General features: G+C 44.4%; 1 protein-coding gene across 1 annotated transcript in view; it reads right to left on the bottom strand.

Annotated features, from left to right (window-relative positions):
- Window positions 1-27,326, bottom strand: part of Shisa9 (shisa family member 9) — a 246,088-nt gene that overhangs the window by 216,441 nt on the left and 2,321 nt on the right. Inside the window, exon 3 of the mRNA XM_048790065.1 lies at window positions 15,231-15,358. Within this exon, the coding sequence (XP_048646022.1) occupies window positions 15,231-15,358 (128 nt within the window). The remainder of the gene's footprint in view (window positions 1-15,230; window positions 15,359-27,326) is intronic.

The following is a 27,326-nucleotide window of genomic DNA, read 5'->3' as shown; positions in this document are numbered from 1 at the left end:
TCCAGAATACATGAGCTTAAGGCAGAGTTGGTTGAATGGAGCAGGGAGTCAAGCTGTAGATCATGGGGAATGGTTATCTGAAGGCACCTGGAGGTGTCTTCTGCCCAAGGTTACAGTAGTAACCTCGAGAGACAGCACAGGAGTAGGGGACAGTAGGCTTGCCTCAGTGCCTTCCACCTAGCTCCCGCTGTGCCAAGGAACTGGCAGGGCTGTAAGCAGGCAGGAGTCATGGAGCAACATCATCTGCACCAAGGAGGGATCGCATGGAACATGACGCTGGAGTCCTGTCTGCGCAGAGATCTGAGGCCAGCGGGATCAGGTACAGTCATGTTCAGCCAAGATTACCCACGGTGGCTGTTTCTCTGGTTGAGCACCAGATGATGTAACTGGCTTGTGTTTAGGGGCCAAGTTATATGAAAAATGCATATCTTTAAATGCTAGAATCACACTCGGGAGAAGCTCGTGGGAAGTGAATCTGTCTGAAGCAAAAGCAGACTCATTCTCCATCTCACTTTCAGCATATGCTCATTGTGTGGAAGGGGGGACAGAAATACTCACATTATTTATGTTACCCTCGCACTCTTGCTCCCCGCCCCCAAGCCCTGTTCCGAGATCACAGAGTTGAATTCGCATAACTCCCAGGCGCTGGTGCCTCGCTGCATTCCATAGTAAGGTAAGAGAACATGGCACCGAACCAACCCGGTTCCTTCTCCAACCATGGCAATGATCATCATCCGATCCCAATTGCTCAAGCATCCCCCGTTTCCTAGCAACCCTCGAAAGGCTTTGGCGAAGGGCTGGAACAAAGACCTCATGGGTAGGTAGTGGCAACCTTGTTTGAAGTTGCTGGAGTGCGCCCCACCCCCACAATTGTCTTAAAGGTCTTCTCACACATCAGCCCAAGAACCCAAGCGAACACCTGTTGTAAGTGGTAGCAGAAGGCGCAGCTCCAGGCTCCCAGAGGCGCGGTTCTGAATTCCTCCGCTGGTCTCCCAGGCAGTCGGCCTCCTCACTCCTGGCTCCTGACCATAGCCCCTCTGGTCAAGCAAGGCTGGCTCTTTCCACGTGCCACAGCAACCTGCTGCAAGCATGCTTCTCCATGGCCCTGTGTCTACTCCCACCTCCCTCCCTCCATACTTTATCCATCTCATACTTCCCTGCTAATTACCTGATTTTCCCTCCCCGTGATCATGAATGCCAATTTCCGCTGGAAATCGTCTATAGATTTCATTATTATGCCTAACTAGAGACACAAGGCAAACACACCCTCGCAGTTAAAGAGCACCGCGGGAGCCAAGCCACAGGGCAAGAAAACAATGCAGAGAGCATCCCCATGTTGTAGAATTAAGCAGTATGGAAATGACTCGGGCAGACATCAAGGCGTATGCAGTCCCGGAGGGGAAGAGGCCAGGAAGGAGAAGGGTTCTGTTTGGCTCTTTGGAGATTTGATTGTTTCCCTTTCTAAATTCCTAGAACCCTCTCCTGACGGCTTCTCCCCAGCATCTCAGTCTCATTGTGGAGATTTCCTTTCTCTCATTATGTGTGGCCGACTTGGTGGGGCTGCCGATCAAAGTGCCCGTGTGCCCTCCCTAGCCAACGGTTGAACATGTGACCCAAGGTGAATCAGTCAGACTCTCCCTAGGATGTTAAATTTGAGTGAACACAACCGAAAAACGTTGGAAGGATTCATATCATCAGGGAGTGCTGACAAAACCCTGGTTAGGGCTGTCTGGGTCCCATCATCCCACTCTGGGACATTCAGATGTCCCTTAAGTTTTAGGAACCAAACCATATCCTTCCAGAGTTCCCTTTCTGCTTAAATTTGACAGACTTGATTTCTGTTGCTTGTAACCAGAACATCCTGATAGAGACTATTAACCCTGAGCCTTGAAGGATGAGACAGAGTAAGGTACAGAGAGGAAAGGAAATAAAATTATTAAAGGCTTTGACTTTTGCTTCCTTTGGCAGACTGTTTTAAGCAGTTCGACTGATAACATTAGAATGGACATCAGCAAACTCCCTGTCAATGAAGTCTGCCTGAAAACAGAATGGATTGCCTTGGGACATAATAAGTTTACCACTAGAAAATGTGATTAAGCAGGGCCAGGTAAACATTAATCCGGAAGCATTCTTCAAAGTCTGCTTTCCAGAATATTATTTCCCCTCTACGTCAATAATTGTTACACAAGATGTCTAATAGATATATCAATTTGTAAAACACTGAAATAAACACACTTTTAAATGGTTTTATTACATTCATTCTAAGAGTCTTTAATTCATTTGTCCAGGGAACTCTAATTTTGCAGAACATTTCAAAGGACTGGTGTTCAGTGTGATGCCTGCTGGAAAGCAATACTGGATGGTCAGATCAAGCACTGAGACCCAAGAAAATATATTTAAGCACCTAACACAGTGCCTAGCAGTTCAAAAATTATAGCTACAGTTTATAATTATCATCTTACTTTGTTTTTGCTTTTAACAGCATCCCTTCACATTTATTTATATAACCTCTTCCCCTTCCTTGCCAGGCTCTGGCTCCACTGGGATTTCTTTGTTTCCCCAGCATGATGAAGTACTTTCCTGCCTCAGGACCTTTGCACATCCTGTTTTTCTGCCTATAATTACATTTCTCCCTTCTCTTCCTTAGATAAGCTCCTTCTCATTCATCCTTGGGTCTCACCTTAATTATCAATTAATTGAAATAAGCCTTCTCATTCTTTGTCCTATCACATCACTTATTTCCTCCTGGATTTATCTCAAATAATGTCTCTTTAATGTTTTCTCTGTTGGATGCTTAAATGGTCTTCCCCCACTGAAATGTACACTTTAGAAGTCAAAGACATAGCTTGCTCTTTTATTCATTAACCCAGTACCTAAACAGATAATACAATAAATAAGATTTATTGAATAAGTGTGTTGTACAGAAGTCATTCTCTATATAGGGATATGAAACAACATGAAATCACCATTTCAATATCATGCAAGAACACAAATGCATTCTTCATGTTCCCCTTTGGTAAACCAACCATGATTTAAAAATAAATAAGTCAAGGATGTACTGTTAAAATTCAGTCCTGGATCAGCATTCCTACAGGCAATTAAAGGAATGCAGTGCTGAGATGTAGTTTAGGGCAGTCTGACTTGATGCAGGGAAATGGCTTAGAGAATCTAGAAGGATAAGAAGTTATCATCTGCTTTAAACTATTCATATTTTTGTTTATTCATTAAACAAAAGATATGCTAATCACCTGCTATATATCTGGACACTGTGTTAGGCACCACACATCTGAGGTCTTCTCAATCTATCACTTTGATTTCTATTCCCTTATTTTATATCATTTGTATCCCCTTTCATTAATAAAACAGTAAGTCCTTTGAGGGACTTCTATTGTATTTGTGGTAGAAACAGAATAAATGTCCGGCCACAGCACTCTTCTCCCATGCTCTCGCAGCAGACAGGGCTAATCAATCACAGCACTCATATTCTCTGAGCTTAATATGGCCTCATAATCCTTTCTAGCACTCCACTGCAGGCAGCCATGACCACTAATCAGTGACAGCACCCACAATGAAACCTATGTGTCTACTTCAGATGGAAGAAAGAGTGCAGGCTCTGAAATCAGACCAACTGGTATCGAATCCTGATCCACCACAGATTAGACAGAGAGCCTGTCCGCTAATTCTTCAAGACACAGATGCCCTATACCTGTATGATCCTGTCCCAATTAGCCCCAATATCATGCATAACTATAATGCACTGATAAAAATGTCAAAAAGACACAGGCAAGCCTACCCACTTTGCAGAGTTACGAGGAGACAGCAGCTATCTGGTCCATGCTGTTGGTATCTTTCCCTTTATACCAAGGATGCTCCGTGCCATGTTTCACCTACTGCTTAATAAAATGAGCAACTACAATGGGACCAAAAGATCAAAGATCAAAAACCTGGAAAGGGAAGCTAGAACGATTTCCTCTCTCCACCCCTCTATCCACAACCATGCACCCACCTGCCCCCATACATTTACTAAAAAGTATCCTAGAGGCAGGGGACGTCAGAGATTCCCCATGGCCCCCCAGAAGACCACATCTTTTGTTCTTAAGTGCTTTTCTTAACTTGACCTAATTTTGCTTCAGGGTGAGGATTATAAGATCAGGTGGCATATTGGGGGCATTTTAGGATACATAGTCAAAGGGTAGGTGAAGACTCGATTTTAACCACAGATAAGTGGGGCCGAGCACTGCCATTGGATGATTGCCCAATCATAGGATAAGAAATTGTTCTGTGGATATGTCTGGGTTTTTTTTTCTTGTATCCTCCATCCCCACCCTTTGGGTTTTAAGACTTCCTTTTAAATATAATAATTAAACGTGAACCACGGCATTGGAGATTTAATAGTCTGCTTGGCAATACGCTAAAATCCAGAGTGTGCTCCTAAGCAGGGCATTATTAAGGTTACTTTGCCTCTCCAGAGCTAAGTTTTTTTTATTATCCATATCAACACAACATAGTCATTTCATAAATATTAAACACACCCAATTCCCTCTTTAGTTTGTTTTCATGCTAATGCAATTGAGAGTCAGCACAGAGAGGGGCGTGATGAGGCAAGCTATGATCCTGAGAAGCTGGAATAAATGAAATGCAGAGAAATACTATTGAAAAAATCAATTATGATTGAATTGGTGGCCTGAACTTTGAAAACACTGCCTTTGTGTGGCATTTCATCATTGCCAGGTAATGCTGGAATGTGTATTCATGAGCTCTTAAAGGTACACACCTTCTCTTGGTACATTACCTAGCACTGGCTAGACTCTGATACCACACTGAAGGGTTAGACCACAAAAATAAAGCTCCAGTGAATTGATGAAGAAAAATAATAACAGCAACTACTTGATAAAATTTTGCCCAGTACTGTATTTCAACAGTATTCATTCATCTGACACATTTTTATAAAGCACCTACTATGTGCTGATCACAGTATATGGCAGTGGGGATACAGCAGGGAATGAGTCAGACGAGGTCCTTGTCTCTGCCATGTTGATAGAAAAGAAATAGGGGAACAGGATGATTTTAGGTCAGGGTGTGAGCTTTAATGAAATGAAATAGCAAACTAACATGGAGGGATAGTACTGGGACTCTTAATGTTGGTGGGCTACTTTGTACAGAGAAGGCTTCCCAAACAGGTAACAGTTCAGTGGAGGCCCAGATAATGAGGAGGAGCCCACCCTGCAAAGATCTGGAGGAAGGATGTCGCTGGCAAAGGGGAGAGTGAGTGGAGAGCCCCAGAGGGGGAAGCGATTCTGGCACATTTCAAACATGTTTTAAAATAACAGTACAAGATCTGAACCTAGCCACCCCTGAGATGATTAGCAGAACAAAAATGTGCTTAAGGAACAATTTTTTAAAACATGCTTATGCAACTTCTTTGTCAGCTATTATCAAAGAATTGTTTGATTGATGACCTTCTTTGACTTTGAATATACACATTAATTTTTTTAAAATAATATCTCTGAAGAATAAGGTGCTTCCTGCATTCCTGGTTACCACTCAATTAAAAAAGGCAAATACCAAACACCGCCCCGCACAAGTCCCAATCCGTGGACTCTTGGTAATTCAACATTTTGTTAAAATGTCAAGAATAGCTGAATATTTCAAAGGGCTTCCTTTAGATGATAGGTGAGGCATCAAACTAAAGGCATGCTGTACCAAGAGCTACAAAATCTACTCCTGCCTTTCAGGTCCTGAAGTCTATTTTGGGGAATTGCCAAATTAACATGAATTTGTGACCAGTAGTTGAATCCTACATAGTTGATGATAATATTAGAGCACTCTTAATTGGACAAGTTCCATGACTGCATAACTTGAAGAAATCCATGTATTTTCCTTGGCCTCAGTTTTGTTACTTGTAAAATGCTGGGAATGGACTCACTATAAGCTCTGTGAAATCATGCACATGCACACACACGTGGGCATGTACACACAATTGCCAATCTCTGCATTCCTAACACTAATTCCTAGTGCCTAGAAGTAATCGGGTACTCTATAAACACTCATTCAATGATCACACATCCATATGTGAAAATTTATCTTCTTATTTTCAGTTGATTGAGGGAGAGAGAGAGAGAGAGATGAAAACAGTGAGATGAGTTTTTATGGTGTTAATTGATCTGGGTTATTGTCTTTGATTCTGGAAACTATTCCTTTCTTAAGTGTTCAGTGTTAAAATGCCTATTTTTTATGACACGATGGCTATAATATTTAGTAGTTGCTTTTAACTTTTAATCAAAGAAAAGTTGATTTTCTTTTTGGCAAAATTGAAAAGTTAGTACACTATGTTGATTCCCAGTTCTTCTATTTTTTTTTTTTTTAGTTTCAAACATCTCAGAAATCAGAAATGCAGTTTTAACAAAGTCAGGTTGATATACAAAGTTTCCTCCAGCTCCCAAATCCTATGGTATGTACTTTTCTGGCTGAGTGATTTGAATTGAGTTAAGACAGAGTGGTCAGCACCATGGACAGATCTATGCGGGCTCAGCCAGTGTTCCCTTGGGTAACAAAGGGCTAGATTTCAATGGATAAAACACAGGCTCTTCTTTGAGATTGGCAATCTTAGTGTGAGCACACAGTACCAGGCCTAATACCTAAATTAATGAGTTTAAGTCTCCATTTAATAAAATATTCAGATTATGATTACACTTAGTTTCATTAACTGCATTCTCAGATTAATGTAATGAGATTTCCTTTTCAACTTGTAATTAACTTTATTGAGAATGCTTATTGGGATTTTTTTAAGGCTGTTTCCTAAAACCTAACTATAAATTATTTTAACATAAGTGTTATGATATTCACTATATTACTTAATTTTATGTTTGGTGTTAATTTTAAAAGAAGAAAAATTTCACCACTAATCTATTCCAGAGAGAAATGGCCAGTTGGGGGAATGGAGAGCCTCTGAACAACCGCTGTATTCATCGCCATTAGCTGCTCTCAAAACTTAGGTCTTTCCAAGCCAAACTTGATATTCTGATTTTCTTACAAAATCAGCATGACCGTAACCAAACAAAATTCTCTTGTCCCTTCAAACATCAGCTCTGCAAGGAAAAAAAAAAAAAAACTCTATTCTAAGAACAATAGTTCTATCAAACATGGGCAAAATGAAAATGTCCTGCTTTCCCTCCCTCTGTTTCTTGGAAAGATGTTGGGAGTGTTTTTCTTTCTTTCTGAAGAAAATAACATCAGTTTCTCAGGAAAAGCTCCCCTGATCTTGCTTCCCTCCCCTGCACCTCTGAGACTCTTTGGAGGCCTCTGCTTGCTCCCAGGCCACCCTGGACTGATTCATATTATGCTCCTTGACAGTCACTGGTTATTTTGCCATCTCTCCCACTGCATGGTAAGCTCCAAGAGGAGGATGCATCCTATATGACTCGTCCATCCTAGTACCTTCAATTCCTAGCATGTCAACTGACACAAAGCAGGATCTTTGTCAATGTCAGTTGAATGCTGATTGAATTTAAAAAATATTAATTACAGGAAAGCAAATACATGGCTACAATCTGAGTCCTCCAGAACAGGGAGGTGACTTTATTTCAGTTGGTTCATGTAAAAAGATGATTGTAATAAAATACAGCCATTCTTAGTGGGAATCAACAACAAGGAAAAGAGAAAGAGAGAGGGGGAGGGGGAGAGAGAGAGAGAGAGAGCGCCATAACTTTCATCTGTCATCCAGTGTGGGTCCCTGGGAAAGGCACAAGACACAGGCACAGAGTTCAGGATGTCACACCAGGTGGAGGAGAGTCTAAATACCTTATCAACACCTCTGTGACCTCAGTAGGTTACTTAAACTCTCCGAGCCTGTTCTATACTCTATACCAGGTGGGTGCAATGCACATTTCAATCATTTCAGTTGTTGTGGGGAGTAAAATGCGTGCATGTGATAGCTGCAGAACAAATGCTATTGTTTTACTTTGGCTTCTCTTTATTCACACTATCAATCACTGGGTGTCACGTCACTCATTTCAGATAAAAGGAAAGAAATGTTTTCCCAAAGGAAATATGTCCCAGGGTAGGCTTTTCCTGGTATGGGAAGAACAGAACTTGGCATCTTTTAAACTAAACCAGACACTGTGTTGAGCACTTAAGCTTTCTTTACAAATAGTCCTACAGCTGGTTGGGAAAGCAATGCAAATCTAATTAGGCGGTGCCATGTGGCCGGAATTAGCAGCAATTTTTGAAAAAAAGCCCAAGAGATGACTTACAGATAGTAATTTTTTTTTCCTTGAGGGGCTCTGTTTCTCTGTTGCTTGCACACACAGACACACACACACAGTCACATTTTGCAAGTGAAATATGACATATGTGGGTTCATACAGATTCCTACTGGCCCAGTCTGCCAGTATAAATAAAATATTAAGATCAATATTCCTAACAGAACAAAAGCCCATGTGTTTTAAAAGGGGAGAGAAGAAACACATAAGACAGCAACACATGTCTGAGAGGGGGACAGCTGCTCCATCCCAGCTATTTCCTTAGGAAGGAATTGACAGTTTCCTCAGTTCTCATTTGCATCAAAAAACAGTAGTAACAAGCACACTCCTGCGCACACACATCGTGATATTAACTGGCACAGAGTGAAAACATTTGCATCGTGAGAACGGCCGCAGTGAGTTCAGCCCGATCTGCACCATTGCCCTCTTGTGAACAGCAGCTGGAGCGCCAAAGTTCCCATATTCCACTGATGACAGTAGAAGCCACCGGCATCAGTACTGCAGGTGCTATGCCAAGTTCCTCGAATGTGCCAGTCCACTTAATCCTCACAACAAGCTTGTAAGGCAGGTATGACTCCTTTTATAGAATGGGAACCTGGGGTTCAGAGAATTAAATTAACTTCCAAGACTGCACAGTTATTAAGTGATGGAGAGAGAACCCAACCGCAGTTGTCTGCTTCCCAAGCCCATCTCCTCTACTGTCATGTGACAATGCCTCAAACTCAGGTGAGACATATTTGAGGAGCACCTTCCACCTGCCAGGGTTCATCCACAACATTGATGACCTCAAGAGAAAAATAGATTTCTTGATTTAAACCACTTAAACTCATTTCAGGCTACTGCACAGAACCTACAAATGTTTTTTAGCTGATCTGACATAGACCAGCCCTCAAGTTTATTAACAACATAGTTTACTAAACCATGTGCTAAAACCATTATAATTATAGGTCTTCAGACAGAACAAATAGTTTGCCCAGCTGCCCAGGAACAAGTTGATAGTTAAACCCTCTCATGAATTGGAATTAACCAAGTTCCCTAGAAACTCAAAATCCAAAGGGTCCTGCTGATGGGTTCCACTGGGATTCTTACAAGCGTGTGATAGAGATTCACTCATACACACGTGCACTCTTCATTCAGCAAATATCTATGAGCACTGGGCTTTTCTAGGCACCACAGACACAGAGCAAATTAAACTAATGTGTCCCCATCCCATCCATAGAAGATGCAAACAGCACTCTTCCACCCCGCCCTCTCCTCCCCAGGCATACCTTTCTTGGAGAACATGTCCCAATAGAGTCCTAAGAAAGAACCCCAAAATGCCTTCTACCCCATGCAATTGGTTGAGCCGGGGGAAGCCAGGCCATTGGCTGGACAGAAACCAAGCATGTTCATACCCTTCCATTCATTCCCACCCCCCCACCACCACCTCTCAAAAGACACAGGGATCAAGGGCACAAGAGACAGAGATACTGTATCCACTCTTCCTAGTGAGGTCCCTGGGGTGGTCCGGATGCCCTTTCTGACACCTGAAGAGCCATCATGAGATAACCTATGTATAACCAGTGAAGTCCAAGCTCTGGAGTCAGACAGTCCTGGGCTTGAATTCTGGTTCCTCCATTTATTAACTATGATATCATGGCAACTTCTCTAATTTTTAACTTTGTATTTTATAAGAATGTATGTGTGTGTGTGTGTGTGTGTTCAAATATGCTCACATGTCAGGAGTAAAGACAAATGAACTTTAATGCATTTGGTCACCCAGCTGCAATAACTCTCAGAATTTTTCCAATTTTGTTTCATCTATCATCTCTCACAAATCTTTATTTTTCCAGAGTATTTTTAAAGCAAGCCTCTGCCATCATGTTAGAGAAGTTCTTTAATTTCCATGCAGCTCAGCTTTCTCATTCATAAAATGAGAATAATAATACCTCATCCATGGGCTGTTCCATTCGTTGGACAAACATTTATGGAGCTGCTGCCATGTGCCAGCTCTGTTCCTGGTGTGGAGGGTCACAGTGGTGACAATGCAAAGACTTTTCCCCTGTGGCGTTTGCCTTGTGGTGCAAGAGGCAGGGATAAAATAGCAAGTAAGGCAATTTCAGAGAGAACAAAGTGTTATGAAGAAAATCATGGGGAAACAGGGAACGGCGAGTGACTTGGGGCTCAGAGATGAGCAAGAAAGACCTGTCAGGAACTAGCCATTGGGATGAGATGTGCAAGGGAAGAGGCCAGACACACAGGCCTGTGGCAGTGTGCTGTGAGCACAGAGCACAGCATGTGCAAAGATCCAGAGGTGGAGATGAACTCAGCTTTGAGTAATAAAGGAGCAAATCCTTAATGCATGCCTGGCACACAGCAGGTGCTCAATAAATGTCCATCCTCCTAACAGAGGGGCTCATCACAAGATGGTAAGTTGGACGCACATTGTGGAAACAGTTCTCTTACTAGAGAGTCGGGGGCTCCTTCAGTTCACTTAGCATCTCCTTTAACAATGGAAAGACTGGGACACTCTGCAAACACCCGCACATAGGAGAGAGAGCATAGTGCAGTGGTTAGCATCATAGACCTTGGGCCTGAGCCCCTCCAATTTGCAGCTGTAAACATCACACAGGCCACTAAACCTCTCTGGGCCTCAGTTTTTTTGTCTTTATGATGGTGGAAATGATAGGTGTTGAGGATTCGATGCATCAGGATTTGCTATCTAGAGAAATTACTCTTAATGTTACATCTTTTCTAACTTTTATACACCCCAATGTCTATATTTACCTTTTTACCTGCCCAAATTTTTAAAAATATTTAGGACTATCCCTGCTGGGATGTCCAAAAGTCGAGTGTGAAACGTCCCAGGCACCCTGTGAGTGTGGACAAAGGAAGGGACCTAGATCTGAGCTACACCACCTCTTAGAAACAAAGCCAAGAGTCTGCTTTTGGTTCCTTGTCAACCTACTTGGGACTCATCCTGGGGAGTACGAGGTGGTGGGTCTGGAATACAGGAGCTGATCTTTCTAATGGGTTCCCTGTCCTAAAACATCAAATCACTGTTTGTCCTCAGTTTGAGGTGAGATCGCACTTGCTCAGATGATGCTGTAAAACAAGTTGTGCAGCTGCGACCAAATACCCAAGCAGGTTTGCCTGTGTGGGGGGGGATACGAGAGTATCTTGTCCCATGAATAAGCCAGAGCACCATCCAGGCAGCAACTGGCTCCATGCCGACTGACCGGGTGAATACCTTTATGTGAAGCTTCCTGTGGACACTGGAGACACCTCGGTGCTGTGGCAATAGCCCTCTTCCTGTTGCTTTCCATCTTTATCACAGTATTATACAATATTGTGCAACCAACGTTCTATGATGAAAGGGAGCTGGGCTAAAGACAACGTGGAATTGCACATTGGATCCTGGAACAGAAAAAGGACTTCTAAACAGAAAATGGTAAAAATCCAAATGACACCCACATTTTAGCTAAAAGGAATGCCCGGGTGTTGCTCCTTAGCTTTGATAAATGTGCCGTGACATACGATGCTGATGTCAGGGGAAAGTGGGCCGAGGGGTGTGCAGCACAGGAGGCAGAATCTGAGCAGCCTTTCTGTAAATAATCAGAGTATTCCAAAACAAAAGCTTTGTTTCAAAACGACAGAGCTGGGGAAGTGTCAATTCAGGTTTCACCTAAGGCCCCTGCCTCACACCTGTCATTGAGAAGGCTGAATGGCGTGTGACATTCACCCTCCAGTCCCAGAGGGGTGAGGAGGTGTCACTGGCAGGCAGGGAGGTGGGGGTGGGGGAAGCAGAGCATGTTTCTAGAACTTGAGGACAAAGTGTGCCTTCAAAAGCAAACTATAATTACACAGACGCTGAGGAGTCTTTGCAGAAAATCAGTCTCTCGACGGAACCTACATCCTGTTAATCAAAGAGGTCAAGGCCCTTTGATTATCAGACTAAATATTTTTAGGCAATATCACTGAATGCCTGGAAAGAACATGAACAGCATCAGCTGGAGAAACATCCATCTTGAGATAAGAAACCAAATCCTGCACATCACAAGAAAAATCAACCCCAGGAAATTTATTAAGAAAAGTTGGCAAAAATGTCCCCCTGTCGAAGCTCTCTCCTCCTGGCCTGCTTCACCACATCCTTCTCCACCTGTCACCCCTCACCACACCCAGGTGTACACCGGATGTTAGATCTCTTAGCATTTGGTGCAAAACTAAAGGAGAAATCGGAAATGGACTAAGCATTCATATTAAGAAGACGAGGAGAGAGAAAGAGAATGAGATGATTATTCTCTTAAAGCAGTGCTGAGCGGGCCATTCAATAGAGATGAAAATGACATTTAAGCTCAATCAGATTCATCAGCTTGGATGTTTAGTCAAGAACAACCTAAAAATGGTATCATGTACTCTGCTCAGTATACGGTGAGCAGACGCTTCTTTCTTTCCATGTTTTGGTAAATCTTGAAGTTCCTATAATGACCAGAAAGGGATTTTCTATTTAGTAGTTCATCCTAACTCAGGTATGAGTGACTGGTCGGATTTTCAAACTATCAGATTGGATTCCTTCCCTGTTTCTTCTCTATCCATCAAAATGGTCTCTGGTGATTGGCTAACTTTTTAAACCCCTAACAACTAATTAATATAAATTATCTAGTCCTATCTTCTCAAGGAACTTCTCCCCCACCCATCATTCCTTCTTCTAAACATACCGGTTTTTGTTTTTTTTTTCGGTGCCTATACATACATAGCTCCTGTAAGTCAATAAAAAGATAAGCCATTACAAAGTAATCTGTTAGTACTGTTAACTACACAATTGATGTGTCATATAAATTAAACTTACTAATGAAATCTGGGAAAGGCTACATGCTTTTTATTTTTCTTATACAGATATTCCCAAGAATGTTAGGAAAAAAAGATTGGTTCAACCTGTCAAGATTCAATGAAATTAACCTCTGTGGCATTTCTTATAAAAACACAACATGTGTGACATTACTCCTGGAATTCTTCCCTGGAGTTTATCAGGAATGCTCTAGTGTAGTTCTACCCAGTGGACTATTACAAGGGACTTTCTCCTCTTGATAAGATCGCCATATTCTTGAGGCACAAATATAGATCAAAAGCAAGAATCATAAATAAACCAAAGTAGCTGGTCATAAGAGATGTCTGAATTACTCAGTACCTAGACATCCATCTCTGAGCAGTAATGTATTTTCAGTACAACTTAAAACAAAAGTCCCTTATTTAAGTAACATTCTTGCTGTTTTCTTCCCTTTTGCCTGATAGAATGATGAGGCTCAGGTGACTTCAATGAGTTTGTCATTCCATTTCTGTACAAAATTCCAAACCATCTCAGAGACGGAAACTTCAAATGAAAAACCTGTCTACAGTCACTTTCTATAGGAAGGGACTCAGCTCCATGTCAGTTTCTCTGCTCCATGATCACGTGCACTCGTTTTTGGGACCCACACACACCTAGGTTCAAGGAACTTCTCACTGTCATCTGGAAGACAATGTGTTCATGTCCACTGTCATCTGGAAGACAATGTGTTCAATCAGACGCAGCAGTTGCCATGTCAGAGTGGGGGCCATTTAGCCTATCTTTTGGGGCTGTGGGATTTGGTCATAATATTTCCAATGGCTGATGTATTTTTCTCCAAAAAGTTGGCTACTCCTAATAGTATTTCATAATCCAGTTCATAAATAAATAATGTCAAGTTCTTTAATATAATGAAACCTAAAACATTCCATTTGGTAGTCCATTTTTCAACCCATGTAAATACTGACTTTGCTAAAACACTGTAACCATTTCCAAAACCACAAAAAAAAAGTCACCATGCAGAACATGCATCACCAATGTCAAATCCCACAGACTTCTTCCTCTACCCATTGAGCATAAAAATGTGCAACCAAACAGCCCAGCACCATGATTCAGCACCTAAAACACCCATGTACCTCCTAGCGGCCTTCCAGCCAAGGACACAGGCTGCAAAAGCATGTAGCTCCAAAACCGTTCTGCCCCAGGAGCCTCAAGCCACAGCTGAGGACATCCTTGGAACTGCCTGGCTTTTGTTATTTCAGACCAAGCCCTCCACATTTCATTCACGTGAGGGTTACTTGAAAACACAATTGCTGGGAATAACCACGGCGGTGTGCTATTGTCAAGAACTAACCCATCTTAGTTTTCTCCATTCCCGTTTTCTGTGTTTCGGTTCCACAGTGTATGCTGGACATACAGACCTTTGAAAGGACAGAAAATCTTCAGGAGCATTCCAAGATCCCCATGTATGATTTATTTGCTGAAGAATACCTCTGGAAACGCAATAGCAAATGCAACTTTTTTTTTTCTTTCCTGGCAGAACAGTGGAAATTTGCTACTGCTGAATCACATGTGTGTCCCACACCAACATGACCACAACCCAACATCTGCCCAGGACCCACCCCCCAAGGAGTGTTTTGTGGATTATTTTTATAAAGCTCTAGCTTCATTTTTAGAAAAGATACAATTCATCTGAACTAGTATTTGTTAATTAAAAACAGCATGAAATCTAAAAGTAACAACTGGTTTACCTCAGGAGGTAGACAAGTGTTGAATGAACTCCCAGCCAGCAGATGACCCAGGCAAGACAGAGCAGCAAAATAACCATTGGCAAACAGGTTAACGACCCAAGATGAGCCCACCAATAACCCTCCAGTTAACCAAGGCCCAGCCATGACTAACTAACCCAGAGGACATCTATTAAGAGATCCACCAAGCAACCAAGTTGTCCACTAGTTGATGCAAGATCGACCGTATGAAACCAACCAAGTGGACCATATTTGACAGAGAAAGCAACCTAGATCACTCAGGCTCATCCAGAAGAGAGAAAAGAAAGCTTCTGATTTGCTACAAGGGGAAGCTCCTGACAAACCCAAATGCACACCACAGACTCTGGCAACCTGATCGCAGCCGGGGTTGGAAATGGCCCGTGCAGCTGTACTTACGGAGATTATTGATGGGGGCCCTGGTGTCTGTGTTCTCGTAGTGTTGGACGTGCACCACAATGTTAAGGTCTCTCTCCATGTGGTCAGGGTTGCAGTGGCCCTGTGGCCTCATGACATCCGCAAGGGCCCTGGAAGAAGAGAGAATGGAAATCTGTTCATTCAAAATACAATGACCACCTCCTGCCCAGCGCTGTCCTCGTGAACAAAACAGACATGGCTCCACTTAGGGGTGGGGCAGAGGAAAACAGCCACAGCTAAATCTCTGCAGTCAGAGGTCATTTAGAGACACCCCCAGACTCACTCCAACAGCCATGGAATAACAGTGTCGTCTACCCACGGAGCTGTGGAGAGGACTGACTGATGGACACATGTTGTGTGTCTCCACCCCATGACTCAGATCTGTCTATACCTAACACAGATGCCAGCACTTCAGTGTAGCAGTGGCCCAATATTAGTGACCACAGCTAGCATCTATGGAGCACTTGCTACAAGGCAGTCACTATGCTAAGCACATTGCAGGCCTAACTAAACAAAACAGCCCAAAACAGTCCTCGTGAGGATCATTATTCCTTTGTAAAGGAACCGCAAAGGCTCAGAGAGGTGAAACAACCTGCTCAAGGTCACACAGCCAGTAAGCTGTGGTGTAGGAATGAGAACCACTCTTTTCTCCCTTCCTTCCTTCCTTCCTTTCTTTTCTTTTCTTTTCTTTTCTTTTTCTTTAGAGAGGATGAGAACACAATTCAACCCACATCAAGGACCTTCACGGTCAGATGTACGCTCAGGAGAGAAGCTCTGGGATTGCACATAGGACAGAGCAGAGACGACCATCAAACAGATATCACACCCTGAAGTCAGACTGACCAATACATTTTTCCTCTTTATCTACCTTCCATTACGTGTTTATTGTGACATGAAAATATCCTCAACAGACATGGAATAAAGTAGGCATTATTATTTGTGTGCTTATCTTTCCCACAAACCTCATTCTGGTTCTCCCTCTGTCTGCGCAAGATGAGAGCTAGCCGCATCGCTCGTGTGAGTTTCTTTCATCCCTTGCAGGCTCTGCACGGTGCTCCATCATCTGCAACCCCCCAGGCTCACTTACCTGCAGGGACAATTGTCTCCATATGCCGTAACTACTGTGGCGGAGGAACCCACCAATCAGAATGGATGCCAGCTATAAATATCCAGTTGTTCCATTACAAACCAGTAGGCTGCCGGTTCTGTCTAGCATTTCCATGACTACGGCCATCTAGGTGGTCACCAACACTCCAGTCCCAGTGAACAACTCCTTGACAGACACCTTCACACAAGTCTCCTCTTGAAGCGGCAATGGTTTTTCCAGGGCACATACCCACAAGTGCCATAGTTTAGGGTATACCCAGATGTTCCTAACTAACCAGCACCCTCTCGGTCCACAGAAAGGGAGATGGAGGGGGAAGATGAACTGTTCAGGAGAGGCCCCCACAGACCACCAATGCACTTGGAAGACCCACTTATCTCCCGAAACCGACCCCACTACTGCGGTGATTCTCAAATAGTGGTTTGCCAACCAGGAGCATCAATATCACCTTGGAACTTGATAGAACTTTTGGGATCCATCCAACCTTACAGGGTCAGAATCTAGGGTCGGGCTGATGCAGGGTGTCTGCACGGAACCCCCAGGTTGCTGATGCACACTCCAGTTCTCCAGCTTGAGACTGCAGAGAGGCCTCAGGCTTGAGGGAACGTTTGATTGTGGTGCAGGGATATCACGGGGGCGAAAACCACACTAGCTAGGGAGAAGTCTCAAGCATGAGAGAGACCTAGGTCAGCACCACAAGAGTCCTATGGCAGCTAGAGGAAAGGGCTGAGTCCACCGAGAGATGGGAGAATAACCACAGCTCTCATTCATTTGTTCATTCAACAAATGTTTATTGTCTGCTCTGAGCCATGCACAATACAAGCCCTGGGGATACAGCAGCACACAGGTGACCGCAGTCTCTGCCTTGCTGGAGCTTACATTCTATGGAAGAGAATAAAAATAAACATGTTAAATAAATAAACAAGGGTGGAAAAGAAATGAAGAGCACAGGGTGGGGAGAGACTGGTACATAGCAGCATTGCTCACAATAGCCAAAACGTGGAAATGATCCAAATGTCCATCAGCTGGTGACCGCAATATGAAATGAAATAGTATTTAGCCATCAAAATGAAGGAAGCCCTGACACCAGCCACGACATGAATGACACTGGAACACATTACGCCCAGTGAAAGAAGCCAGACACAAAATTCCACAGGTCATATGATTCCATTGATAGCAATGTCCAGAAGAGGCAATTCCACAAAGAGAGAAGGCGGAGTTGTAGTTGCCAGTGGCTAAAGGTGGTGAGAGGGAATGGGGAGTGGCTGCGGAGTGACAATGGGGATATTTTTTTGAGGAGGGAGGGGAGGGATGAAACATTACTAAAAGTGGATTGGAAGCCAATAGTGATGGTGGTTGTACAATGTCATGAATATGACACCGATCACTGAACTTCATGCCTTTTAAAAAATTCTAAAGAGAAAGAGAGAGAGGTGGTGTGATCAGGAAAAAAACTTGGTGAAGACGTGGCCTTGGAGAGAGAAGGAACTGGTCATGTGGTGCTCCAGTTTGGATCTGGAGTGTCCCTGTGTTCAAGGCTTGGTCCCCAGCTTGAAGCTCTTGGGAGGAGGTAGAAACTTTAAGAGGTGAGGCCCAGTGGGAGGTCTTCAGGTTACTGGGGATGTGGCCTTCAAAGGGGACCATGAGACTTGGTACCTTCCTCTTTCTCTCTTTTTGCTTCTCTGGCCATGAAGTAAGCAGCTTTGCTGTACCGCATGCTTCTGCCCAGATGTGCTGCCTCACCACAGTCTCAAATGCAAAAAATGATCAATCAATCATGGAGAGGAACTTCCAAAACCATGAGCTAAAATAAACCTTTTCTCTTTATAAGTTGATTATCTTGGGTGTTTGTTACAGGAACAGAAAGCTGACTAACAAAGTGGAGATGGTGGAAAGAGCATTTCAGACAGAGCAAACAGAAAGTGCAAGGCCCCTGAGGCAGGAAAGAGGTAGATTTTGAAGCATACTCAAGAAGGCCAATAAAACTGAAATAGGGCAATATAAGAGGGGAGTATTACAAGGTGTGGATTATCACAATCCATTTTACAGAGGGGAAAACTGCCCAACTTAACCCAGATGACAATCAATGGAGGGGAGGAGTGGAAATGCAATCCTGAATGTCTTTGAAATCAAAGTCCAGGCTCCTTCCTACCTCTGTGCAATAAGCAAGGTCTGAAACTCAAAGGGGTTGCAGGGGAGGGAGGTTTTGAGACACAGGACAGAGGCCTCCCCATCCTAACTTGCCTTTCTTACTTCTAAACGGGTTCTTCATCCTGAGCTTCAAGGGATCGCTGAAGTCCTCTGTAATCGAATGGAAAATTCGTTTGTGCATTGTTCTTGAGCAAGAGCCATACCTTTCATCAGATTCCCCAATGGGTCTCCCCAAACATCCAAAGCAGTCAACTTTCAAGAGGATAGGGAAGCGAGAAATCAGGATGGCTACCAGGAACTTGGTCAGAACTGCCATCTGCAGATCCCCTGAACCTCTTTTAAGTGTTGAAAACTGTCAAATTGCAGCTTCAAAGCCCAAGGACACTTCTCCCCAGGGCAGCCATTCCCAGAACAGGCAGTGGAGACAAGAATCCCTAGAGACCTCCACTTCCTGGTCAAGGAGTGTCTAGAGCAGGGTTCACTCATTCCCGCTCTGCATAAAATGAAGCGGCGAGGGCAAAGGAAAAGTCAGAACAGTTATGTATGGCCTTGAGTCATTGCAGATGAGAGATCAATCCAGCTGCACGTACCAATGCCATGCCTGCATTGCGAACTCTCACATCAGATGGCGGGAATGGAGGGTGAGGGCCAGCGGCACCCTCACAGGTCTAGGAACCCCAAAGGGACACACAGATTAAATTCTCTACTTTTGACTCTGCCAACCATTCAAAGCAAACACATACCTTTAAAAATAGCCCCCTTAACAAAAACACAGGCTGAAGACACTGTAGGCAATGCTGACACACATTCAGTTGACCCTCCTCTTCAGCAGTTTCCCACAAGGTTAAAACAGCCGTGATCTGTGCAGACCCTAACAAAGTCAGCCAAAAAGAACCAAAATGGGGAATATCCAAAGGGTGGATTTGTTTACTACTGAGGAATGTCGCCCTCCACATGCATTTCACTTTGAGATTTTAGCTAAGGATAGTGGGAAGTCATTGCCACTAGCAACAGATTTTGAAGTCATGTTTATTTCATGTTTAGCTCAGTTTAAAAATTTCTTCTTAGGTATGCTTTATTACATACTTCATAATTGCCCACAGGTGTATGAGTATATTTATTAGTAAAGCACATGTGTGTATGGTCGGAGTGCATACTAAAAACATTTTTGTGAATAGAAATGTGTTAAAATGTTTTCACAAATTAGGCAGTGGAAAGAACCAACAGTGGGTCAGAAATCAAACCAATGCCTAAGGATTTGGCGTTTGATTGTGGCACAGAGTTTAGGTGCTTCTTAGACTTTAATGAACATTTGGATTATCTGGGGATCTTATCAAAATGCAGATTCTGGTTCAATAATCTGAGGTGGGCCTAACATTCCACTCTAGCTCCCAGGTGTGAAGAAGTTGCTGGCACAAGAGCCTAAGACTTCCATAATAGTTCATGTGATGTGTCAGTTCCACTGACCATGCTGTGCCCAGATGTTTAATCAAATAGTATTCTGGGTGTTTCTGGGAGAGTGTTCTTGGAGGAGATTAACATTCAATTGGTTAACTGAGTGAAGAAGACTGCCCACCCTAATGTGGGTAGCCCTTAGTAAATCACTTGAGGGGCTGCATGGAGCATAAGGCTGGCTCTTCCCTAAACAGGAGAGGCTCTCCTGCCTGACAGGGGGACACTGCTCTTTCTGGTTCTACAGCAGCCTGCCTGCGGCCTTCACACTTGAACTGAGACATTACACTGCAGATTTTGGACTTGCTGACTCCTTGTAATAAATCTCTTGATATATTGGTTCTGTTTCACTGGAGAATCCTGCCTTAGATGGGATTGGAGAAGCCACACTTTGATCCTTTGATATCCCTTGACCCAGTTGAGAACAATTACGCTGACATATTACCATTTTTAAAGTTGAAAATGATTGAATATTGGCAATTTTATAAGGTCCAACTCGGTATTGACTTACTTGTACATTTCCTTGTATGGGATCTGTCTCTCGATACTGAATCATTGGCTCTACAAGGATGGGGATGGCACCTGCAGCACCCACTCTTCTCATAGCTTCCAGCACAGTGCTGGGCATAAGGTAGGTGGTCAGCAAACACGGATCGCATGTGTGAATGAATGAATGAGGAGGTACTGTTTTATGCCATGCTAACCAGGATTTTGGAATCCAGAACTCTCTCAATTGTAAGGCCCTCCGCTTACAATTGAGGAGTGGAGGAGACAATGATGGTCCCTGCATTCCTAATCTTGAGGGGGACAATGGAAGGAAATATAATAAACTGGTCAACCAATAAATTAGTAATTTAATTTTAGACCCTAATGCAAAATAAAGTGAGCAGGACTGAATGAAGGACCAGATTGTGGGGGAGGGGGAGGGAAAGATACTAAGCCTGGGTGGTCAGGGGCAGCTTCCTGGAGAAGGACAGGCAGTCATTTAAGTCTGATAGAAGAGAACTGAAATCAATGCAAGGCCTCCAGAGTGGGAATGAGCTTGGCCTGTCTGAGGCACCAAAAGAAAAATGTCGGGTCACTTTTACTTCCAACGACAGTGTGCAAATATAAGACCCTGATATTTCCAAACAGAGCGCCAAGTCCCAGCATATTGCCTTAAAGCCTTCCAGGGGTCCCAATGCTCCAACGGTATTCTGACTTACACACATGGATAGGATTCTTACACACATCCTATCCATGTGTGTAAGTCAGCACTGCCTTTTGGGCAAGAAGCATCACTTATTTTGTGAGAAAACAAGAGCTTGCTTCCCAGCTTAGTGGGTATCCAGGTGCAGATATTGGTCAAAGCTCCTTCAAACTGTATACTCAAGATGTGTGCATTTTACTGTGTAAATTATACTTCAATAAAGTTGATATTTAAAATGTAGGGACTCAGTCCCCAAGGAGAAGCCTACATATCGTGTAGGAAAAATAATTGAGGGTTTTTCCATGGCCAACAGTGTATGCCTGCACACATGGGCTTCTGTAGCTTGGGGAGCTGATCAAAGCCAAAGCCATGGGATATTTGAAAAATGGGGAGGTGGGAGAGGTGGGAGAGAAGAGAAAAGGCAAGGGAAAGAGAGGCAATTTGTCATTGGATGCCATTTCTTTGCAAGGGATTCTGGCTCTTCTGAAGTATGTTTGAAAAACACACAAGACACGGTGCTTTGAAATTTGCCATTTGGATTTTGGATTCTGTTTGAAGGTGGGCAAAATGATGACATGTGTTCCCTACTGGCTTCAAGTGGGGAGAGCTTCAAACACAAGTTTCTGCCCTCAAGGTCATTTCTCACTAAGGCCTCCACCGAGAGGTCTGACCCTGCCAGGGGCAGATGCAGAAAACATTCCTAGACCTGATCTTACAGGGGCTCCTGGCACCAACCCTGCCTGCATACACTGCTGTCTGCATGCCATGCAAGCACTCTGATCTGCAAAGCCTGGAGGGCCTGCAGGTTTGCATTTAAAGGTAGCACAGACTAGTCGTCACAGACCTGTGCCCTGCCTCCGGCTGCCTGGATTTGAAGTCCGACTCCTCCACTCACCAGGAGCTTGCTCATCCTCTTGGAAAGCAATCTCTGCTTCTGTAAATGGCACACTGTCACCAAGCCTACCTCATGGGGGAGGGGTGTGAAATTAAATGGGAATTTACACATAAGCTTATGGCAAAATTGCAGATCTGGCGAGGGTTCTTCGACATCACGTAGACAACACTTTGCAATGTATTTAATCTAGTCACACATAAACCTTCCTTCCTGTTCTGAACCTGCCGGCCCCTCCTGCTCAGATCAAAATGCAGGTCCAAAAAGGTGAGATTCGCTGTGGGATATTCATATGGGTACAAAGCAAAGTTTGCTCAGATTCACTCCACATTCTTCCCTGTTCTCGACCCTCTCTCTTCCCTTCAGTCCCCTTTATCTACTCCACTGATCCATTTTCATGGGATCCACCCTCCTTTTTCTTTTTCTTTCCTTCTGTCTCCTTTTTAAAATTTTTATTTATTTTTCCCTAGCTTCCACATAGGAGAGAAAACATTCAATCCTTGAGTTTCTGAGTGTGGTTTATTTCACGTAGCATGATGTTCTCCAGTTCCATCATAATTGTGTCAAAACAAACCCCAATATTATGCATATCTATAATGAACGGATAAAAAACAAATTCCAAAGCATGCAAGTCCAGAAAGGTTAGACTTGGCCAGTGTCACAGAGCAAGGGCTGGACACCAAGATCCAGATTCCGATGTCACTCTGTTCAGTAGACAAGAGGGACAAAATCCCAATAATAAAATGACGAGAAAGGGTAGTGAATGATTTCTGAGCAGGGGCCATGTGTGGTAGTCTGCGGGGGTCACTTTCCAAACCTAGTCTTCAGTGAGTTCTCAACCCACAGAGGGGAACTTGAGTCTCAGAAGTGAAGCAACCTTCCCAAGGTCACCTGACTATTGAGTGATGAACTGGGATTGAACCTCAGGCAGTTGGGCTGGAGCCCAGGCTGCTCAGACCAGTCTGAATGACTGTCCCAGGTCTGCAGGTGACATAACTGGTGGGGGGGGGGGGGACTCAGATGAACACAAGAGACTCTTAAAGGGGGCAGTCATCACCCAGCTGCAACCAATAGTTGCTGTGTAAAAATGCCTGACCTACTGAATTCTCAAATTGGGAATTTGGGTTTCTGTGTGAAATCTCCCAGTTTTGAAACACTGGCCACTGATCGGAAGTTGGCTTTCAAACACCATGCACATTGAAGACTAAAGAGATTTCACAGGCAAATACAATGCACCCTGACTTGAAAAACCAAGCTCCTTAAGACATTTTTGGTATCACTGGATTGAGTGATTGGGTATTTGATGATAGTGCTGAATTCTGGTTCTCTTCCTTGGGTATGATAATGGGATTGTGACATATGGGAGAATATTCTCATTAAGAGATCCAAAAGTACTGAGGGACTAGGTGTCATGTCTGCAATGTATTTTCAAATGTTTCAGACAAAAAAAAAATAAAGAAATACAAGGAAAGAGAGAGGGAGGGAAAGATGGGAGGAAATGAGGAGAGAGAGACAGAGAAAGGAAGGAGAGGCAGGTGATATATGGACAGCAATAAAGCAAACATAAAAAAATACTAATAATTGTTCAATTGAGATCAGTGGCTCTCCACTGGGGGCAATTTTGCTCCTACATGACACATGGTGATATCTGGAGATATTTTTTTTTAATTGTATGTGCTACTGGCATCCAGTGGGGTACAGGTCAAGGATGCTTAGGACACTCCCCTACAACAAATCCCTCAATGTCAATAGTGCTGAGGTTGAGAACCCTAATCTAAAGGAAGGATATCCTGGAGTTCATTTTATTATTCTTTCAAGATGTTCATTTAAATTTTTTTCATAATAAAAAATATGGAAAACTTTAAAATAAAAATAAGTAGAAATACCTTACAGACTAAACAAAATGAATCTCCACAGTTGACTACCATTTGCAGTCACTTCTTCCAGTAAATAATTTTTGCGTGTAAATAGTTCAGCCACTGCTGCTAAATGATCATTTGCACCGTTACTTATAAGATCATATTCACTCCCTGCCCCCTTCCTGAATGGCTGTCTTTCTCCTTGTCTCAGCCCTAATCAATCCAGGAGGAAGCAAGCCATATGCCAGGGACTCTAAGCCTGCACCCTGACCTGCTGGAAGACTTAGCAGGAGAATACAAGTTTGCTGGTCACCCAGGGGCAAAGTTTGCAATGAGGGCACAGCCACATGCTCCATGTCCTTGAAGAGAAGGTGCGTTCAGGCAAGATGATAACATACCTCATCTCAGTGTTCCTGGCAGCTCCAGACAAAAATTAAAAGGCTGTGGCTGGCAGGTTAATTTTACCTGGAAGCTGCCTCATTTCATAGCAGCCTCTCTGCTGCCAGACTTGGTGTGCTGGCCCCCACAGGAGGATTCCTTAGCACCATCAGGCAAAAGTTAATGAGCCAACTGCCATACTCCAACTGATTAACTGAATAAGCAGCACATCAGGCTCTTGGAGGGTACCTGGGGCAGCCCAAGTAGCACAGAAAGATTATATACATGGAGAAAACAAGCAATGGAATACAAATAAGAGAATCACATTGGCCCCTCTCCTGTCCTGGATTAATTTATCCATCTCCCAACTCTGTAAAATATTTCCAATCCCAAAAGTAGTGTTTCCCCCAATGTGGACCACTGATCTCAGAGCCATTCAGGGGAGGTAGTTAAAAGCAGATTTCTGGGGCCTACTCCAAACCTATTGATTCAGGCTTTCTGGGGATGGAACTTGTGAGTCTGCTACATGGGAAGCCACTCCACATTCCGTGGTTGGATCTGAAAACATCTGCCCCAGACACAAGTTGAAATCAAGAGACTAGAGATTGCACAATTTTCTAATTATGACTTTGGGCAGCCTACCTTACCTGAGCCATGATTTGCTCATATGTAAATGGTAATTATAAGAGCACCTGTCTCCTAGGGTAGCTGTGAGAACTAATTGAGAGAGCTTTTACACACACATACACACACACACACACACACACACACACACACCCTGGTACAATGCCTGGCACCCAGCACCGGGCTCAGCAGATGTTAATTCCTTTTCCTTAGCAGTGATTGTGTGAGCCTTAGAATCACCTGGGGAGCTTTTCAAAAGTACTGACACCCTAAATTCTGATTTAAAGAGTCAAAAGTGGAGCTCCTGGCAACAGGAATTTTTTTTTTTTTTTGGTAAGCATTACAAGGTGATCTCAAACAGCAGCAGGGTTGAAAATCATACCTTAGAAGCTGCCAGTAAAAATCAACAATTCTCTCTTTTCAGGAGTATGCATTTCCACTCCACTCTAGAGGTCCCAGGATTTATAGAGGGAGAGCCTCTGTAGAGATGCTGCTACCCCGGGACTGAGTACCCATAGACACTGCCTCCAACTGGAACTTTCTGGGTACCTGCGGAAGAATGTGCCTGCAACCAGCTTAACTGGAGTCATGTCCCCTCACAGAGCTGCCAGGAGACAATGACAGAAATTTGGATCCCTGCTGGACCCCAGGTATTGGTGGAGAGCTCTTCCATCAGTACACTAAAGGGGGCTTGAAGTGAGCACCAGTTTCTCCCACAGGTCCACAAAGGTTAGCTTCTCTCCCCACCTTCCCACCTCCAGCCCCTCTAGCTCCCAAGGATGGCTTCTTGAAGGAAATCGGTTGCCAGGAAAGGGCTTGGTGGAGATTTAAGGAGTTAGCCTGAATCCACAAAGCAGCCTACCTGTGTCTGTGTAATCCTTCCCTACAAGGCGGACACCCGCTGCCGCAGTCCTGCGCCTGCCTGCCCCCCTCACCTTAACACAGACCACGAGAATCGATAGGGACTGGCTTGACTGTGGGGAATTAAAATGACCCAGGGCACCTTGGAGTTGCAGGAGGTGGGCGGGGCCAGCGCATTACTCCCTTAGTGGGTCAGGGTTCTCCAATCCCTGGAGCTTGCTTCAGAGACCACCCACACCTCCCGCAGACCCGAACCCACCAGAACTTCTCATCTCTTCCCCCAAAAAATCCCTCCCCTCTGGGGGAAAAATATTCATTGGATACTCTGCGTATAAATAGAAAATAATTACTAGTGAGGTGGTGATGTTCCTTCGCCTATTTTTGGTGGGTCTCTTTGTTCAGATTTTTTAGGCATGCACATGGAGCGCGTGCACACACGCGCACACACGGGCCCCCGGAGGAGGTGGGGGCTGAGGGGTGGGCACAGAGACTTCATTGCCCCGACTTGGAAAAGGACAGTTTTAAGGCTTATGCCCCAGTCATCCAGCTGTTCGCCTATCCCTCCTAGCTCCTGTTTACCAGCCCGGACCTCACACTAACCCCTTGCCTCATCCTTGGCCTGGGGCTGCGTGCTCAGGGCTGCATCCTCCGCCTCCGAAGTTACTGAGTTGTGAGAATCAATTTAAACACTTAAAAAAAAAAAAAAAAAGCAAAAGGCAAATAGCTCCATTAATCCCCAAATGCCTTCTCCCATCTGCTGCGACTTGCCAGTGCTGGGACTTGCATAATGAATAAGGCAAACGGGAAAGTTGACGAATCAGGGTGCTTGGCTGGTGAAGGCGCGCGTGGAGGGGGCTCGGGCCCCTGGTGTCCGCGCCAGCCAGAGCAAGGGGCACAGACGCGCAGTGATGGCCGCTGCCTGGGGGTGGGGGGTGGGGTGGCGGCGGGAGAAAGGGACTAAAGGGATAAAGAGGTAGGGGGAGATGTGGTCCCAATTTCAGAGACCTAGAAGATCTGGGAAAGCAAGCCGGCCGCTTCAGCAAGGCTTTTGTTCTCACCCTCGGCTCACTCTCCCCCTCCTTCGCCTCATTTTCGCTAGTCGTACGAGTTGCAGGCTGCACTCACTCCTTCCCTCCCTCCTTCTCACACACACACGCACGCGGGCTCACACACGCCCCCCTTCCCTTTCGGGCTCATCTGCCTCTGTTTACCTAGAGGTTAGCATCTGGAATCGGAGGGATGCCACAGATCCCTTTCACAAAAACCCAAGACTTCGGGGATAAGGGCTCCCACGCCGAACGCCTCAAGTTCACCTGCATCATTGGCAGGAGGTGGCAGCGAAAGGGCGAGTGATAGAGAGACCCCCTCCATGCACGCGCTCACCCCCACCTGTGCTGAGCCCAGAGCCCCTTCTCCGTGCTCTAAGCCAAAGTTGGCTTCCGGTGACATCCCCTAGCAGAGAGGCTGGGTGTGGGGGGGGGTGCCATTGCCTGGAGGAGCTGGGGAAGGGACAGAATGGAAAGTGAAGCCTGGAGGGGAGGGCGAAAGGGAGGCAGCCCACCTGGAC

Source organism: Marmota marmota, unplaced genomic scaffold, assembly GCF_001458135.2.
Source record: "Marmota marmota marmota unplaced genomic scaffold, marMar, whole genome shotgun sequence".
Lineage (NCBI taxonomy): Eukaryota > Metazoa > Chordata > Mammalia > Rodentia > Sciuridae > Marmota > Marmota marmota.
This window is presented reverse-complemented; position numbering and strand designations above follow the sequence as displayed.